The sequence below is a fragment of the Cervus elaphus genome, chromosome 29 (assembly GCF_910594005.1).
Source record: "Cervus elaphus chromosome 29, mCerEla1.1, whole genome shotgun sequence".
NCBI lineage: Eukaryota > Metazoa > Chordata > Mammalia > Artiodactyla > Cervidae > Cervus > Cervus elaphus.
In genome coordinates, this window is record NC_057843.1 from 25,130,199 (window position 1) to 25,150,745 (window position 20,547).

General features: G+C 42.0%; 1 protein-coding gene across 4 annotated transcripts in view; it reads right to left on the minus strand.

The window, feature by feature from the left end:
* ADAMTSL1 (ADAMTS like 1) overlaps positions 1–20,547 on the minus strand; it is a 1,078,174-nt gene that overhangs the window by 174,782 nt on the left and 882,845 nt on the right. For all 4 annotated transcript variants that reach the window (XM_043891080.1, XM_043891079.1, XM_043891082.1 and 1 more), the window contains one exon: positions 5,874–6,084. In XM_043891080.1, coding sequence (XP_043747015.1) covers positions 5,874–6,084 — 211 coding nt within the window. The remainder of the gene's footprint in view (positions 1–5,873; positions 6,085–20,547) is intronic.

Below are 20,547 nucleotides of genomic sequence, written 5' to 3' on the forward strand. Positions count from 1 at the left end.
CACCACCCTTATGGCAGATGAAAGTGAAAGAGGAGAGTGAAAAGGTTGGCTTAAAGCTCAACATTCAGAAAACTAAGATCATGGCATCTGGTCCCATCACTTCATGGCAAATAGATGGAGAAACAGTGGAGATAGTGTCAGACTTTACTTTTTGGGTTCCAAAATCACTGCAGATGGTGATTGCAGCCATGAAATTAAAAGACGCTTACTCCTTGGAAGGAAACGAGTATGACCAACCTAGATAGCATATTAAAAAGCAGAGACATTACTTTGCCAACAAAGGTCTGTCTAGTCAAGGCTATGGTTTTTCCAGTGGTCTTGTATGGATGTGAGAGTTGGACTGTGAAGAAAGCTGAGCACCTAAAATGGATGCTTTTGAACTGTGGTGTTGGAGAAGACTCTTGAGAGTCCCTTGGACTGCAAGGAGATCCAACCAGTCCATCCTAAAGGAGATCAGTCCTGGGTGTTCATTGGAAGGACTGATGCTGAAGCTGAAACTCCAATACTTTGGCCACCTCATGTGAAGAGCTGACTCATTGGAAAAGACCCTGATGCTGGGAGGGATTGGGGGCAGGAGGAGAAGGGGATGACAGAGGATGAGATGGCTGGATGGCATCACCGACTCGATGGACATGAGTTTGAGTAAACTCTGGGAGTTGGTGATGGACAGGGAGGCCTGGCATGCTGCGATTCATGGGGTCACAAAGAGTCGGACACGACTGAGTGACTGAACTGAACTGATGGAGAGTCAAAGAAAAAATCCTCACAAAAGACTGTCATGATCAAGGTGTCTCACACTTACTCGTGCATATATATCAAAGGTTCTCAATCACGGTGGTGTAACATACATGTGAAAATGATCTCTCATGAGATATATAAAAAGTAATTAATATACGTAGATGGACTTAGAAGTTATCATATTAAGTGAAGAAAGTCAAAGATAAATATCATATGAGATCACTGCTGCTGCTGCGTCGCTTCAGTTGTGTCCGACTCTGTGCGACCCCATAGACGGCAGCCCACCAGGCTCCCCCATTCCTGAGATTCTCCAGGCAAGAACACTGGAGTGGGTTGCCATTTCCTTCTCCAATGCATGAAACTGAAATGTGAAAGTGAAGTCGCTTAGTCATGTCCGACTCGTAGCGACCCCATGGACTGTAGCCTACCAGGCTCCTCCATTCATGGGATTTTCCAGGCAAGAATACTGGAGTGGGGTGCCATTGCCTTCTCCATATGATATCACTAATATATGGAATCCAAAAAGTGATACAAATGAACTTATTTACAAAACTGAGAAATAGCCTCAGACATAGAAATCAAATTTATGGTTACTGAAGTAGATAGCAGGGTTTAGAGGAGAGATGAACTAGGACTTTGAGATTAGCAGATACATACACAAGGCCCTATGGTATAGCACAGGGGACTACCTTGTAATAACATATAATGAAAAAGAATCTGAAAAAAAAATATATAAAACCGAACCACTTTGCTGTATACCAGAAACTAATGCAGCATTGTAAATTAACTATACTTCAATAAAAAGAATTAGAAGTAATATATATAGTCAACATGAAAGATGAGGAGGAGGAGGAGAAGAAGCAGGAGTGTGGGTGCATGTTTAATAAATTATAAAGGATTCAGGAGACTAATGCATGAAATGTGTGTTTCAAAAGTGAAAGTGTTAGTTGTTCAGTCATGTCCGACTCTCTGCGACCTCATGGACTGGGGCCCAAGTCAACCATAAAACCTCAACGAGCCATTATAGCTAAATTGATAAATATTGAGTCCTTCACACAAGACCAAAGATGAAAACCAAGAGATGCAGTAGGGACTAAGAGGTAGAAATGAAATAAAGATGGAACCCTAAAAAACCAAAGCTAGAATTAGGAATTAGATTTGTGCTTCATTTTGGCATAACTATTTCTAAACTAAAATATTAACATAAATCCTTGGACTTCTCAGACCTGTAGAATGTGTAAATATTGGCTACATATTACTTGTTAGTAAATGCTCTATGAAGGACAAAGGAGGTTGCATTCCTAGTTGGTAAATGACAACTTAACATAATTTATGTTTTTTTTCCCCCAGAAAGAAAAGCATATGCAATATGCATGAGGTCAGTGGTAGCCCAATATTCAAAGAGCAAGGAGGGGGACTTTCTCCCCTCAGACAGGCCAGTGTTCATCAGGATGTAATCTGTCTTCCTTTAAATGAAGCATTGATCTACCCTCTCCTTTTCTTTTGTAAGAAAAAAACTGTACATTGGCTGTTGAAGGATGAAAGACCTCAGCCCTCTCTCCTGGTGCATCTAGGCAGCTGAATAGAAAAGACATTTCTGTGTACTACAGGGTCCCCTGTCCCAGCAAGGGTTGCCAAGGGACCAGGCAAATGGATAGTCAATAGCTGATATCTCAACCAAGTGATGTCCGAGGACAACTGCTAATTAGACTGGAGATGTTTAAATTATTCCTGACTTATTCCATAATCATAAACAATGACTTCCTTTCTCCGAATAAGTGGTCAGTGGTAGCTGATTTTGCCTAAAAAACTAAAGATGTAAGATCCTAGGAAATAATATAAGAAGAATAGTCTATTGTTTTCTCTAGGTTCAGAGAGGTTCCTAAAAGTGACCAAGGATTCCTATGTATCAAGTGTTTAACAGGAATTTTCCTGTGGAAGATAGAATCCCTAGCGGCTTTCACTTTCTATGCTCTTTATTCATTATGATTGAATATTTTTCACAACGATTATGTATTGGGTTTGAAACAAGACCTTTTTAAAGGTCCTGATAAAGTATAGTCAGTGGTTCATTGGCTAGACTTCAAAGAGTTCTTTACTATTACTTCCTTGATCTGAAAAGTGAATTTAAATCCAACTTATCTCAAAGGCTTCTTCCTAATGAAATGAAATAGAAAGCTTTCAAAATAAATACATATCTTAACAGGCCCAAGGTCAATGGACAATGGAAGAATAATTGACTCTTTAGAAATCCACTGATTCAATAGGACCGCTGGGCATGGGGGTGGTAATGTTGGCAATAGACCAAAAGAGACCATGTATATGGATGTGCTGTAAAAACTGAAAGAACAGCATAGGTCCCTGACATTACTCAGCATCATGTGCAACTACTGAAAAAGGCTGTGCCTCACTGACTTTCATCATCAATATTATGACCTACAATCATGAAACAAACCCATCAGTGGGATATAAAGTAAAAACATTTCAGGGTTTGTGGGTGGTACTATTGATCTCTTCATTCATTTTATTATTCAATAAACATTTTACCTAGAACTTATTAGGTAATTAATGGCAACACAAACTAAAAATACAGGGAATTAGTTTCAACAGTAGAGGTTGATCTAGGCTGATTCCTCATCCTTTCTTAGTGTGGCCATAAGTTAGTGGTGCAGTACGGAGCCGGAGTATAGTTAAAGGTAAAAGTATAAATGCACCAGAAATCAGGAGACCTGGGTTCTGGATTCAGTTCAGTTCAGTTCAGTCGCTCAGTCGTGTCTGACTCTTTGCAACCCCATGAATCGCAGCACACCAGGCCTCCCTGTCCATCACCAACTCCTGGAGTTTACTCAAACCCATGTCCATCGAGTTGGTGATGCCATCCAGTCATCTCATCCTCTGTTGTCCCCTTCTCCTCCTGCCCCTAATCCCTCCCAGCATCAGGGCTTTTTCCAATGAGTCAACTCTTTGCATGAGGTGGCCAAAGTACTGGAGTTTCAGCTTCAGCATCGTTCTGGATTAGGCTTTGTGATTTTGGGCAAAACTATATCTTGGTCTCAGTTACATCATCCATAAAACAAGGGGGCTTCTATGTAATCCCTTGAGGGCCTTTTCTGCCACAGTGGTTTCCAACAATGGGGTACCATGGGAAGGATCACATAAAACTGGGTTGATGTCCACTCCTAAGTTTGCTAGTTCTGTGAGCCTCAGTTTCCTCAAAACTAAAATGAAGACAATAAAATCTCCTTATCACTGGCCTGTTATGAGGATTAACTTCAATTAGGTGTATAATAATATATATTTCTCAACAGAACAATGGTATACAAAGTATTCAAAGTACATAATATTCTCTTGATTTCCACATGACACAGTAGCATGGAAGTTATGAACTTAATCATATACATTTAGGTTCTAAAAGGATATTTATCCAAGCGGACATGGACAGTATAGTGTCCATGCCTGCTTCTAGATGCTTTACACCTAGTCTTTTGCTCACTTATTACTATTTGATTCTTTGGGGACTGAACCAGGAAAGGGAAGGAGGAAGGAAGGGGTCCTGTCCACTGGTTTGAAGAAGCACAGAGGATGCGTGGAAATGGCAGCTCCTTGTCTCATCACCAAAACTGCCTTCTCTCTCCTTCTCAGTCTGATGACTGACTGCATCATTTATCATTCTAACTGGGGCACTTCTGAGAGTAAAAACTGTTTCAGTAAAACTGGGATGTATATCTCCCTCACCTTTCAGGCTTACTTTCTATGACTTTTTTTTTTTGGTCACTTTGAAACTATGAGGGATATTCTAATAGGAAGGCAATTGCACAGTAAGATTTTATCCAAGTAATCAATCTAAAATCTTGTGTCTTTTCATAAGGTGTGAGTGAAATTGCAGTTTGCTGTCCATCTCCTATTGCTGACGACCCTTCAGCTCTCCCATCTTCTACCTTCTCTCCCTCCTCTGTCAGTAACTCCTCTTGCCTGTTCACCTGATGCTGGCCCCTGTATACCAGCTGTTGTACTGTACTACTGTACTTTTCAAGGTACTGCACTGTAAGATTAAAAGTGTTTTCTTTTTTTTTTTTATTAGTTGGAGGAAAGTGTTTTCTTTAAAAAAAAAATCCTATGTTTTTTAAAGGCATGCAAAAAAAGTTACTTTAGTTTGATAAATATATATTAATTTTAGATAGGATATGAGGATAAAATAATTGTGTTTTTATTATTATAATAAATGCTTTAGAGTGGGGTCAGCCATCTGTTCTGTAAAGAGGTAGAGTAAATGCTTTAGCTTTTGGGGACCATATAGTTTCTGTCACAACCAAGCAGTTATGCCCATGTAGTGCAAGAGTATGGCTGTATTCCAAAAAAACGGTATTTACAATAATTGGTCATGAACTGGGTTTGGTTTTGGGCAGCAGTTTGCCAACCCTTGCTTTAAAATGACAATTCCCCATGGATCAGGAAAATTTTAAAAGTCTGGAGTTGACTTGATTTCTAAAATCTTATTTTGCTAAGGAATTATGTTTAAAAAAAAAAAAAGAAAAGAAAACCCATCTCCTGGTATCTTTATCTCTTAGAATTTTAAACAGAAAAAAAAAAAAAACTAGAAAGAGCACACATTCAGACAAGTTAGCTTTAAGGAAATTTACCCACCACACAGTCCTTATTTAAAAAATTTTTCTTTAGCTCAGTGGAAACTTTGTCAGGAATATCTTCAGGTTAAGAGATGGGTCATTTGAGTTGCTTTTGGAGATCACTGTGGGTGGTAGAATAGAAAGAGCTTGCTATTTGTAATGAAAAGATCTGAATTGAATAAGGTTGTAGGAGGACTGGGAAGCCCCAGTGACTCAAGAGGTAAAGAATCCCTCTGCCAATGTAGGGGATGCAGAAGGCAAGGGTTCAGTCCCTGGGTTGGGAAGATCCCCCGGAGAAGGGAAAGGCTACCCACGCCAGTATTCTTGCCTGGAGAATTCCATGGACAGAGGAGCCTGGTGGGCTACAGTCCACAAGGTCGCAGAGTCGGACATGACTGAGCAGATCTTGAACGTTCCTTTAATGGGACAACACTCTCAGACAACACAGTCCCCTGTCCTGGGCTCCTGCTGCAAACACAAGCTCCAACACTGTGTAACCCCAGAACTCACCGGCTGCCACTGTGCTGGGTACCAGGCTGGGGGGCAGTTGAAGCGGTTACAAGCTTGCACCGTGGTGGGCTTGGGCTGGCGACACAGCTCATCAGCCAGGATTACTGTTTCATTTATCTCTCTGGAAAGCAGGTGGGAGCAGAAGACATCTCTGGTCTGCAGCCCAACCCCACAGGTGAGACTGCAAGGACTCCACTTGCCAATTTCCCACCTGTGAAGAAAGCAGAGGAAGAGAATACCCTGAGAACCCGTGCACAGAACAGTTCCCTTGACGCCAAGTGTTATCCTAATGGAGTGAAAACACCTATGTGGCTATTTCGGAAGGTCCAGCCCAAGCTTGGCTGGGAATTCTATCCCAAGCCAAGAACTCATCTTTTCTCTTCATGTTCAAGAATCTATTTAGAGTAAACTAAGAGGGTGATAAAATGAAACATCCAATTTTTACCACAAAATCACCAGAAATGGTCACAATCATGCCTATTTTGATGGAAGTATTAGGTGCTCACTTGTGCCTGACTCTTCGTGACCCCATGGACTAGAGCCCGCCATGCTCCTCTGTTTATGGACTTCTCCATGCAAGAATTCTGGAGTGAGTAGCCATTCCCTTCTCCAGGGTATATTCCCGACCCAGGGATTGAACCTGGATCTCCTGCATTGCAGGCAGATTCTTTACCATCTGAGCCATCAGGGAATCCCTACCTTTTTTTCACTTTCTATGTCTATTTTGATGAAACATATAAGCGTCATCAAAATAAGAGGGTGTGTTAGATAAGATATAAGTTGTGCACATAAAGACTTTGGATACCATATAGTGAATGGCAGGTCTAGAAGAAGGGTTTCTGCTTCTCTCTTTAGCCTCCATTCTCAGCAAGACTGAAATATTCATGTTTATTTTTCTTTGGCTTCGAAATGAAAGGTTGCCAGTTCCAACTTCCTTCAAACTGCCATCATAGCATAGAAATGTCCCTGTCTTATGTGTAAATATCATCACTGTCTGGGACTGGAGAATGTAACAAAAGTGAAAGCTGCTAAACAGATCATCCTTCTTGAGGAGGAATAAGTGGAGAGGACAGCTTATTATCTGGAAGAGGAAGTCAAACACAGAGATGAGTTAAGTGCATAAACTGGCCATTCCAGTTGGCCAAGTCTTGACAAGTACATTTATAGTGAGCTAAGGGCCTATAAAAACAGTTTCCCTGTTGATGCAGCCTCCAAAATGGGAATACCAAATAAAAAACTGAGTTTCTTGGGTTTAGAGTAAGAAGTGTTCTTTAATGATCAGTTTTAGAAAGTTCTGTTTACAAAGTGAGACACAAAGGTTCTACAGGAGCCAGCCAAGAAAAGCATGGCAAGTAGACCCTTCAGTAGCTAGGACTGCCTAACTTTTGTAGCCAGCCCTGAAAACTGGTTTAAAAGTCTCTGACTTTATGGACCTAGAGTCTGTCATACAGAGTGAAGTAAACCAGAGAGAGAAAAACACATATTTTACATTAAAGGCATACACATGGAATCCAGAAAAATGGTACAGATCAATCTATTTGCAAGGCAGAAATAGAGACATGGATGTAGAGAACAAATGTAGAGACACTAAACGGGGAAGGGGAGAGTGGGATGAACTTGAAGACTGGGATTGACATATATACACTAGTATGTATAAAACAGGTAACTAATGAGAACCTACTATATAACATAGGGAATTCTGCCTAATGCTCTGTGGTAATCTAAATGGGGAAGGATATCCAAAATAGAGGAGGTATATGTACGCACATAGCTGATTCACTCTGCTGTAGAGCAGAAACGAATACAACCTTGTAAAGCAACTTTACTCCAATTAAAAAAAAAAAAAGTCATTGGCTTTAAAGTTTCTCATCAGAGTGTAAAGCTGAATGGAGCTCTCTCAATCCTTTCCAGGTACTCTGTTAGGGTAATTATCTTTCCAATTCCTATTTCCACAACTTCCTTTCCTACCCTGGATTCAAGCCACATCAGTAATGAAGTTCTTTCTTGTTCTCAGTTCAGGCCCCCTGGTTTTCTAGCTCTATCTTTACTCAAGTGATTACTCCTAATCTGTAATACTTCTGGTCTTTTCCTTGCCCCTCAAAATTTTTTCCATTTCCATATATCCAAACTTAATCCCTATTTAGTTGTAAATAAATTGTATCTATATTTGTTCCAGACACTAAATATTTTCTCAGTAGTATTACAGTTATTCTGCCTGTCAAGGGTGCTATGAGAATATATACTTGTAGAATAATATATACTTGTGTCTCTCACAGGGTTCATCATAGCTCCTTTTAAACAGTTAATATATATGGTTACTACTTTTTAAAATAAATGAACAAATGGAAGGGATCTACCACCATAGTGGGCACTTTATACACATTATCTCATTTAATTACTTCCAGAACACTATGAGATAGGCTGTATTGATTTTCCCTATTTTAAAGTTGAAGGAATCTGAGAATCTAAGAGGTTGCTTGCCCAAATACCCGTAATTAGTAAGTAGTGAACCCAGGATTCAAACTTGGGTATGTCTGGCTCTGAAGCCTTTGTACTTTCTATTATGCCATCTTATTTTTAGGAAATACCTTGAAAACTGCCCTATAAATATTCACAGAATTTTAAATGAATAAAAGAGGAGAGGCTGAGTTGAATATATTTCTTTTAGATCCTTTTATGAATGTCTGTAAACTTATTTTTAGATTCCCAGTTTGGGTAAATTCCAAGCTTTAAAATATTAAAGGGCTACTGGTTTAAAAAATATGTCCACACAATCTTTGCCTCTTCCCCATTCTAAATGGAGTCGTGAGTATGGGCTGGACTTACTGGCTCACTTGTAAGGAATACAATGAGGCAGAAGGGGTTCTATGTGACTTCCAAGGCTAAATTAGAAAAAGGATATTGTTTCTACATGGCTCTCTCTCTTTGACTGCTCACTCTGGGGGACGCCAGCCAGCATGTCATGAGGACCCCGAGACAATGTGGAGAAAAGTCCACATGCAAAGGAAATCGGACTGCTCACCAACAGTCAGGATCAACCTGCCAGTGATAGGGGTGAGCTACCTTGAAAGCAGTCCTACTGGACTAGGTACAGCCTTCACATGATTCCAGCCTCCTAAGAGATCCTGAGCCTGAACTGTCTTTCCAAACTGCTCCCAAATTTCTCATTCATTTAACTGCAAGAAGTAATAAATGTTTATTTTTGTTGTGAGCTCTTACATTTGGGGAAAATTTATTGTGGAACAACAGACAACTAATTATGTATCTCAAAGCACATGTTGTACACTTGAAATATATATAATTGGGCTTCCCACATGGCACAAATGGTAAAGAACCCCCCTGCCAACTCAGGAGACATAAGAGAAGCGGGTTTGATCCCTGGGTTGGGAAGATCACTTGGAGGAGGGCATAGCAACCCACTCCAGTATTCTTGCCTGGAAAATCCCAAGGACAGAGGAGCCTGGCAGGCTACAGTCCACAGGGTCGCAAAGAGATGGACATGACTGAAGCGACTTAGCATGCATGCAATACAAGTATAATATTCTCCCCCCAAAAGTTGCATATGTTCATCAAAAGACATATGCAAGAATGTTCAGGGCGTCCCTGGTGGTCCAGTGGTTAAGAATCCACCTTGAAATGCAAGAGATACAGGTTTGATCCCTGGTCCGGGAAGATCTCACATGCCGCAGGGCAAGTGAGTCTGTGTGCCACAAGTAATGAGCCTGTGCTCTAGAACCTGCGAGCTACGACTCCTGAAGCCAGTGTGCCCTAGAGCCTGTGCTCCACACCAAGAGAATCCACCTCGATGGGGAGCCCACACACTGTAACTGCAGAGCAGCATGCACTCGCTGCAAGACGCTTCATTGCGAGCAGCAATGAAGACCCAACACAACCAACAGAAACGAATGACACTTCTTTTAAAAAATCAATGTTCACAGAAGCACTATTCCTAAGAGTCCAGATGGAAAACAACCTAAATGCTCATCAACAGGTAAATGGACAAATAATGATTATATATTCATATAAAACTTTATCAAATGAGAATAAACTAGAACAACAAGGAGTATGACTGAATTTCACAAACAGAAAATTAGTGAACAAAGCCACAGCTACAAAAATTCATAGTGTGATTTCATTTACCTAAAACTCAAAAACCAAAACTAGTCTACAATGTTAGAAGTGGGGGGGGGGGGGGGGAGGGGTGGCTGCCCTTGGTGGGTAGTAACTAGAAACAGGGTATGGTGGGGGGAGAGGGAGGGTTTCTGGGATGTTATCTTGATCTGGGTGCTGGATGTGCACCCACTTTGTGAAAATCACCAGGCCATACATGCAGAATGTGTGCACTTTTCTTTGCATTTGTTATGCTTCAAAAAAAGGATGTTCTTCACCCTCCACCCAACCACTTTCAAGAGAAATACTAAAATGCTGTGGGTGTAAAATACAACCACCACCCCCAAAGCTGATGACCACTTTATGTGTGTCTCATAAAGGAGCTGCCTACACAGTGAGCACTGTTCCAAGGGTAAAATTTGCTCCAATACAGTCTCCACACTGCTGGCTGCCCCACTCCTGCCCTCACCTCTGGCAGAAATTCAGTCACTGGGAGCTTGAAGCAGAGGCATCTGGCAGCCAGGAGGCCACTTCAATGCTGCTGGAAAAACTCACAAAACAGACATATCTGCTTACTCGTACATCTTCAAGGAAGGAGGGCAGCAGAAGCTATCTGTGCATTCAGCACTTTGCTGATTCTGGGTCCAAGTATTTTTCATCAAGTTAGGCCCAAAGAGGGAAAGCAGAGAGATGACCCTGCTACTCCTCCTCTGCACGGGGGCTTCAGCTGTGAGCACTGGGTCTCACTGGCTGCCAATAGCTGCCTCCCTGGATTCCGTGCCATTGGCTGTTTCTGAGGGAGGGACTGTAGGCCCCTGGGAGCCAGCCCGCAGGCAAGCTGTAGCTGGCAGCCTGGGAGACAAGGACAAGGCCTTCGCTGGGATTCTGGGTTCTGGCTTCCCATAATTCCAGTGCTGAGAAGGACTGGGGCTCTGGACATCAGAGGGGGAGGGCATTCATGCTTTTCCTCTCTACTTTTTCTGGCTGACTTTAACTCATCTTTTCATCTTCATTGAAAATATTACCTCCTCAGGGAGGAAGCCCTCGACTAGGTGAAATTCTCCTCTAGGATATGGCTCCATGCATAGTTCTCTATTTGGAAATTCTCAACACACTTGATTTTTTGTTTTATTGTGGAAAGAGCACTCTCTTAACAAAATTTTAAGTGTGCTATGCACAGTATTATTGTCTCTAGGTACAGTGCTGTACAGAAAATCTCACACTCATCTTGCTTAACTGAAACATTACACTTGTTGATTGCAATTCCCATTTCCTCTTCTTCTGAGCTCCTGACAACCACCATTCCACTCTTTGATTCTATGAATTATTAATTCTATGATTCTGTGACTATTTTAGGTGCCTTGTATAAGTGGCACCATGGAGTATTTGTCCTTCTGTGACTGGTTTATTTAACCTAGCGTAAAGCTGTTAAGGTTCATCCATGTTGTTACATACTGCAGAATTTCTTTCTTTTCTAAGGCTGAATAATATTCTATTTAAAAGTATACATCACATCTTTTATGGTTGTTTAGGCTGTTTTCAATCTTGGAATCAGCTACTGAGAATACTTAGTGCTACAGTGAATATGAGAATGCTAGACTGAAGCTGAAACTCCAAAACTTTGGCCACCTCATGCGAAGAGCTGACTCACTGGAAAAGACCCTGATTCTGGGAGGGATTGTGGGCAGGAGGAGAAGGGGACGACAGAGGATGAGATGGCTGGATGGCATCACTGACTCGATGGACATGGGTTTGAGTAAACTCCGGGAGTTTGTGATGGACAGGGAGGCCTGGTGTGCTGCGATTCATGGGGTTGCAAAGAATCGGACATGACTGAGTGACTGAACTGAACTGAGTATCCCTTCAAGGCCCTGATTGCAATTCTTCTGGATAAATGCCCAGAAGTGGGATTGCAGGATCGTATGATAGACAGAGAGCCTGATGAACTATGGATGGAGGTTTGTGACATTGTACAGGAGGCAGGGATCAAGACCATCCCCAAGAAAAAGAAATGCAAAAAAGCAAACTGGCTGTCTGAGAAGGCGTTACAAGTAGCTGTGAAAAGAAGGGAAGTGAAAAGCAAAGGATAAAAGGAAAGATATACCCATTTGAACGCAGAGTTTCAAAGAATAGCAAGGAGAGATAAGAAAGCCTTCCTCAGCAATCAATGCAAAGAAATAGAGGAAAACAACAGAATGGGAAAGACTAGACATCTCTTCAAGAAAATTAGAGATACCAAGAGAACATTTCATGTAAAGATAGGTTCAATAAAGGACAGAAATGGTATGGACCTAACAAAAGCAGAAGATATTAAGAAGAGGTGGCAAGAATACACAGAAGAGCTATACAAAAAAGATCTTCATGACCCAGATAATCACGATGGTGTGATCACTCACCTAGAGTCAGACATCCTGGAATGTGAAGTCAAGTGGGCCTTAGAAAGCATCACTATGAACAAAGCTAGTGGAGGTGATGGAATTCCAGTTGAGCTATTTCAAATCCTAAAAGATGATGCTGTGAAAGTGCTGCACTCAATATGCCAACAAATTTGGAAAGCTCAGCAGTGGCCACAGGACTGGAAAAGGTCAGTTTTCATTCCAATCCCTAAGAAAGGCAATGCTAAAAAATGCTCAAACTATCACACAATTGCATTCATCTCATATGCCAGTAAAGTAATGCTCAAAATTCTCCAAGCCATGCTTCAGCACTACGTGAACCGTGAACTTCCAGATGTTCAAGGTGGTTTTAGAAAAGGCAGAGGAACCAGAGATCAAACTGCCAACATCCGCTGGATCATTGAAAAAGCAAGAGAGCTCCAGAAAAACATCTATTTCTGCTTTATTGACTATGCCAGAGCCTTTGACTGTGTGGATCACAACAAACTGTGGAAAATTCTGAAAGAGATGGGAATACCAGACCACCTGACCTGCCTCTTGAGAAATCTGTATGCAGGTCAGGAAGCAGCAGTTAGAACTGGACATGAAACAACAGACTGGTTCCAAATAGGAAAAGGAGTACGTCAAGGCTGTATACTGTCACCTTGCTTATTTAACTTATATGCAGAGTACATCATGAAAAACGCTGGGCTGGAGGAAGCACAAGCTGGAATCAAGATTGCTGGGAGAAATATCAATAATCTCAGATATGCAGATGACACCACCCTTATGGCAGAAAGTGAAGAAGAACTAAAGAGCCTTTTGATGATAGTAAAAGAGGAGAGTGAAAAAGTTGGCTTAAAGCTCAACATTCAGACAACTAAGATCATGGCATCCGGTCCCATCACTTCATGGCAAATAGATGGGGAAAGAGTGGCTGACTTTGTTTTTCTTTGTGGGGAGGGGCTCTAAAATCACTGCAGATGGTGACCGCAGTCATGAAATTAAAAGACGCTTATTCCTTGGAAAGAAAGTGATGACCAACCTAGACAGCATATTAAAAAGCAGAGACATTACTTTGTCAACAAAAGTCTGTCAGTCAAGGCTATGGTTTTACCAGTAGTAATGTATGGATGTGAGAGTTAGACTGCAAAGAAAGCTGAGCACAGAATTGATGCTTTTGAACTGTTGTGTTGGAGTAGACTCTTGAGAGTCCTTTGGACTGCAAGGAGATCCAACTAGTCCATCCTAAGGGAAATCAGCCCTGGGTGTTCATTGGAAGGACTGATGTTGAAGCTGAAACTCCAATATTTTGGCCACCTGATGGGACAAGCTAACTCATTTGCAAAGACCCTGATGCTGGGAAAGATTGAAGGCAGGAGGAGAAGGGGATGACAGACGATGAAATGGTTGGATGGCATCACCAACTCAGTGAACATGAGTTTGGGTAGACTCGGGCAGTTGGTGATGGACAGGGAGGCCTGGCGTACTGTGGTTCATGGGGTTGCAAACAGTCTGACATGACTGAGTGACTCAACTGAATTGAGTGATGGTTCTATTTTTAATTTTTGGAGGAACCAAAATTTTGGAGGAACCACTGTTTTCCACAGTGGCTGCACCATTTTTTACTTCCCCCAGCAGCATGCAAGGGTTCCAATTTCTCTACATCCTTGCCAAGATTTGTGGCCTTTGATTTTTTGATGAGAGCCATCCTGACAGGTCTGAGATGATATCTCATTGTAGTTTTCATTTGCATTTCCCTGATGATTAGCAACACTGAGCATTTTTCATATATCTGTTGGCCATTTGTATGTCTTCTTTAGGACATACCTGTAATCTGACTATCCTACTTGACTATTGCCTTGGTGAGAGCACGGGGCTATGCCTATTTTGGCTTACCACTCATTATGGGTTGAATCGTACCCCTCTAAAAGATATGTTGGAGTTTGAACTTCCAGTACCTCAAAATGTGACCTTATTTGAAAGTACAGTCATTGTAGATATAATCATTTAAGACAAGGTCATATTAGAGTAGAGTGGATTCTTATATAACAGGTATCCCTATAAGAAGGGAGGGAGACACTCAGGGAGAATGCCATGTCATGACACAGACAAGAGACGGCAGTGAAGTATCCAGAAGCCAAAGAATGTCGAGGACTGTGGTAACCTCCAGAAGCTAGAAGAGGCAGGGAAGGATTCTCCCTCACATATTTTGGGGACCATGGCTCTGCTTCATAATTGGCTTCATAATTTTGGACTTGGTTTTTGCCTCAAGAACTGTGAGGGAATACTTTTCTGCTGTTTTAAGTCACCCCACTTGTGGTACTTTGGTACGGCAACCCTGGGAAACCAATACACCACTGTGATCTCAGTACCTAGAATGGTGCCTGAAACAGCAGATGCTCCTGAAGAATGAGGGAACTCACATTTAATGGAATCCCCGTTGTATCCTCTAAAAACCACCCACCCCAATTTCAGAGTCCCTAAAGCTCTAGGTTTTCTTCAGGGTGGTACAAATTCTTTGATGACAAAGCTGCACCTGGACAGACATGATGCTTTGACAGGCCACATCTCACTTGATGTAAACATTTACAGTTTACTGCAGCCATATTAGCCTATTCGATTATGGTACCCCTCCCCAACCCCCACCCCTCACCAGGACTTACTGCAGATGTTATATACTTAATGTATTAGTAATCATAACATATTTCTAAAATGTTCCAAATTCTGAATTCCAAAACACACCTGCCCCAGTGGTTTGCGCTAAAGGATCTATGGTTCTGTACACAGAGAATGGTAAATATGAGCACTATGGTTTGTTTCTGTTTCTGGGCTTCAGGTGTTGGCTTCATGGTTGGGCTCATGGCCAAAATGTTAGGGAGACAGGTCCCCTTGAATTCTCTTTCTACACTATTTTCTTCCCTCTGAACCTTTCTTCTCCACAGTCCTATTTCTTTCTGCCAAAACCTGCTTGCAGGGAAGGCATCGGCAGTTGACAGATGACAGTGATGCCCTGTAGCTTCAGGCTGGACCTTGCCAAGTTACTCCTGATCCAGGGTAGGCAGGAGACAGAAGGTCACTTCGCCCTCTGCAAAGCTGGAAGCAGGCTTCTTGCCCTCTGTCCAGCATCATGTGTATTTGGGTGGCCCTATGTTTATAAACGGATTTAAAATTTTAGGCTTGGTTTCCCAATTCCTGCTTTGTTTTTCTGATGGTGCTGGAGTCCCGCCCAAAGTCCAACTTATTGGAATGTGGTCTTGTCTCTCTGCCTGTATCTGGTTAGTTCTTGGCCTTGGGCAGAGCAGTGACCCTTTGCCATGAGCCACATACCATGATGTGACAGTGACATATCCAGCTGATATCACCTATTACTGCCAATAACAAGAGTGATACTAATATTACCAGTGTTTATAATGAGCCAGATACTGTGCTGGTGGCTTTAAATGAGTTGCCTCCTTTAAGTCTCTCCACAGCCCTGTGAAAGAGGTACTATTATTATTTGCATTTTAACAGCAAGGAGCTGAGGCCTGCAGAAGTTCAATGATTAATTAGTCGTGGCCTGGAGTGTCCCCTCCCAGGCCTCACACTGATGTCAGTGCCACTTGTATCACATCCAAGTCTCCCATGACTGGGACACGTGGGTGCTGAGAATTGGGCTGCTGCCTATGACAGAGGCCAGCACTGTCGATATTAGAAGCCCCAGCTCTGCATTATCCCAGCAGAACTCAGGGCTAAGGTCCCTCCAGGTGTGGGATACATACTTAAATTTATGCATTACTTATATCAACCCGATGAAGATGGTACTATCAGTTCTCCCATTTTATAAGGTGATAGATCAGAGGCTCTGACCAGCCAAGCAACTTATCCAAACTTACACAGCTAGTAAACAAGGGAGGACTTCCCTGGTGGTAAGAGTGGATAAAAATCCGCTGGCCAATGCAGGGGACGTGGGTTCGACCCCTGGTCCGGAAGATTCCGCATGCCATGGGACGATAAAGTCCATGCGCCACAACTACAGAGCCAGCACTCTGGGGCCCATGAGCCAGAACTAATGAGCCCATGTGCTGCAACTACTGAAGCCTCTGCAGCTAGAGCCCATTCTCCGCAACAAGAGAAGCCACTGCAGTAAAGAGTAGCCCCCACTCACAGCAACTAGAGAAAGCCTGCACACAAAGAAGACCCAATGAAACAAATAAATAAATTACTAAAACAAACAAACAAACAACACAACAAAACAAATGACAACGAGGGAATCAGCAATCAAATCCAGGCAGCCCGGGAAATGCTTCTGAGGGCCAGAATAATGAAGACAGCAGGACACACTGGATTTGAGATGCAAATTCCTGGGTCCCTGATGCTTTCCACTTCAGAAAATGACAAATGACAAAATGACAGATCGATAGCTAAGTCACAGAATCAACCACACCAATGTCGCCAAGGCTCATGGACACACTTGCGGTTGTTTTTCAGAGAAGCCGCAGTGTGACCTGGCAGCTGAAGGGCAAAGACAGAGTGTGGGTCCTCCAAGTGCATGTGAAGGTGGCCATCAGAGACAATTTGGGTAATCAGGACCCACGGAGGTTGGCGCTTCTTAGCTGCTCGTGTGTGTATTTGCTACACAAGGGAGGAATTCTGGCCTTCCTTTAGACAAGAGCACATTATGTGAGTGGTTTTGCTCCCCTACCTTTCAGAGAGGCCCCCAGCAAGGCAACTCACTGTTTGTTGCTGGTAAAATGTGTGTAATTTCTAACGGCAGACTCCCTGCCACAAGCTATTATTGGGAGAACCTCCTCTTACCTTGGCTTGGCTTTTGGTTTATTTCTCTGTTTTCTGTTCAAAACTAAAAATGCAGATTTTATTGGGAGGCAAAAAACCATTATGAACTTTGCTTGCTTGTCAGATTCATTCTTTACACTTGTGTATAATCCTGTAACATTTTTGCTCAACATTTCTATCCTGTGATTTTTTTGAAAGGTCCCTTAAAGATATTTGCTTTCTTTAGAATGCCTCTGAGGTCAGGAGGTACACAGCAAGATAGCAATAATAACTCAGACACCATGGAGCATGGCCAGCTCTAGAAATCCTAAGGTAGGACAGACAGAATCCTCACTTCACCAGGGACACTATGACCTTGTCCCACTTTAAGGTTCTTGGACTATTATTAGTGGCTCTGAATTTATCTCCCCATCTTCCACTTTCCAATCTACCCATAGCCTGAAATATCCAAAATGACATCTGAAATGTGAATTTGCACACTTGACTTCCTCTGATTATAAGCTTTCACTGGGGTCTGAGCTGAGCTTTCAGGGGAGGGGGACATGTGTTTCCAGGGCTCAGTTTTGGTCCAGTGCACCCAGTGGGGGCAAAGTGGAGGTACAGGCTGCAGCTGTACTTTCTAATTAGCTTTCCTACCTTTCCTCCCTCTTCCACTTTGTAGGAGTGAACTTAAGCCTGAGGTTTGGTAGGGAGTGGTCCATAGGCATGGGACTGGGCTCACCACTGGGCAAGGATAACTGAGAACCAAACATTCAGGGAGGATTGAACAAATATGTAAATACATAATGGAGAATGAGAGCCAGACTTCTTCTTATCAGAGAGAGGGGTTACACACATGAAAAGGGGGAAGACCAGAGTAAATCATATAAATTTGGTATTGAAACCAATGTGAACTCATGATATTTAATTGACATATAGCTAGATAAAGATATGTCAACAGATACACATGAATGTATACAAATGTACATATGTATATGTTTACAATATTTCCTAGCTCTCTCTGCTAAAAGGTCTGGAAGCAATGTCATCCTAATTGTATCAAGTCTAAAGTGCCCAGATCTTAGTTTGTAAATATCATTCTCCACTAAGGAGCCAGTTCTTATAAAAATGGTTCTGGAGAAGGGGCTGGGAAAATAAAAAATGAACTTGAAATGTCTTGTATAGAAAACTGGGAAGTACTCAAAGAAGGATGGGGTAAAAATCAAAAGGACACAGAGGTTAAGTTTGAAGGGATTCCCACTGGTCATGTCTGGGACAACTTGATAGTAACGAATTTTAATCCTCTGAGTAAAGTAGATATTCAAGGTAAACAAATGAAGAGAAATCTCTACTCAACAGTAGAATGCCTACTAGTAATTTAGAAGGATTGATAAGAGTTTAGAAAGTCACCATTTGGCAACAATAATTACAACAATAACAACTGATTCAGGCAAGACTCATCAATGAATATTAACCCTGGGTGAAAATTTGGTGAGGCACAGGGTATCCACTTAGTTTTAGATTATCTCCCAATAAAATACTCATTACTTACTATTAATATGATCAACCTACTTACAAATTTTACAGTGGAAAACCTGGCCAGATCATCTTAACCAAATCACAAGATGACATCAACAGTGACGAATGGAATCTTTCCTCTTTCATCGTCTCCTGATACAATGCACTAAGAAGAATACAGCGTCTTTCTGTGCTATTTCTGGCAAAAGTCAAAATTCATAGGGAACATTAAGCAAACCCAAACAGAGTGACATTTTACAAAGTAACTGGCCTGTACTCTTCAAAAATGTCCAAGATATGAAAGGCAAGAAGAGACTGTCCAGATGGAAGTAGAAGAAATGACAGCCAAATACAAGACCCCAGATTCAACCTTGCATCTAAAAAGGGCATTTCTGGGACAACAGGCAAAATGTGAGAGGAGTTTGCACATGAGATGGTATTACTGAATTCAGCTGTTTCTTGATTGATGGTTAGTTACACTGTGGGTATTTATGACAACATCCTAGTTTTTAGGTAATAAACATCCAAGTGTTAGGATGCATATGGGATACATACCTAAAATTATTCTCAAATGGTCCCAAAATGTTAACAACTAGAGAACTGAGGGGACAGGTATAAAGGGAGTTCTGTGTTTTATTTTTGCAACCTAAAACAAACCCTGAAATTCTATCAATAAACGTTATTAAAAAAAAAACCATTTTTCAGGCAACAGGTAACACCCTGTTACCCACAGGTCAAGGGTCCAGTCCTTAACTGGCCCATAGTGTGCTTACCAAAGAAGTCTGAGTTTACCTTTCTGGTATACTCTGTGGTCACCCCCATAATCAGCGTTGCTGAGTACCCAGCAGAGGGGTACTGCTCTTTTCGACTGGCAGACTCCTCTCCTCTCAGGTTAGATCATGAACATCATCCGTCTCTCTAAACACTTTTCCAACGCCCCCCCCCCCCGCCCCCACAAGATGAAGCTAGCGCTTTTTCTCTGCAGCACACTACTGTGTCTCTCCTCTGGTGGCATTCTTTTCTCCCCTCAATCTCATTTCCATCATAGTGTAGTTATTTATCTACTTATTTGTCTCTCTTACTAGACCCTAATGGCCCAGGCTTATTCATCTTACTATCTCCAGCACCTACTATCGCGCCTGGCACATCGAGGATGCCCAGGCATCACAGCCTAAGGAAGAAGATCTTTGGATCTGGAATTGGATGCAGCATGAAGACCTGTGCTTTGCAACTCTCTACCTGCACAAGCTAGGGCCAGTTACTCAACAGTTCAGTCATGTAAAATAGGAATAATAACAATACTCCCTTCAAAGGGCTGTTAGGAGGTTTAAGTGAACACATCTATGTAAAGGGCTTAAGTAAAGTGCCTGGCGCAGATGATGGGCTCTATAAACATTAGCTAATGTGAACAGTTCTTGCTGAGTGCTCAGTAAACATTTGGTAAATGCATGGATGATGATTGAGAGAAGAGAGTTTAATGAGTAGAGTGAGAATTCCTCCTGGAGTGAGTCAAAGTTGCCCTAGGTTATGGAAACAGAGGACAAGGACATTTGTGACATGTCCACCTTAATTTAGCATTTAAGCATAGCTGGCTAAGCCCGGGGACAAATACAGAGGTAGGGGATGTGCTCGCCACCTTCAACATGATTGCAGCAAAGACAGAAAGAAATGACAAACACCCAGGAGACCCAGCAAACATTGTTAGGTAAGAGGAATGAGCTCATTGCTAAACGTCTAGGCTGAAGCATAAACACTATAGAATTTCAGAAGATAGGCAGTGTGGTGCTCATAAGACTTGCATTTATATGACTGACTACAAATCACAAAGGCTGTTCATCGACACTGTCTCACTCGATCCACCTAACTTGGAACTAAAGCAAAGGAGGCATTACTACCTCCATTTTACAGATCAGCAA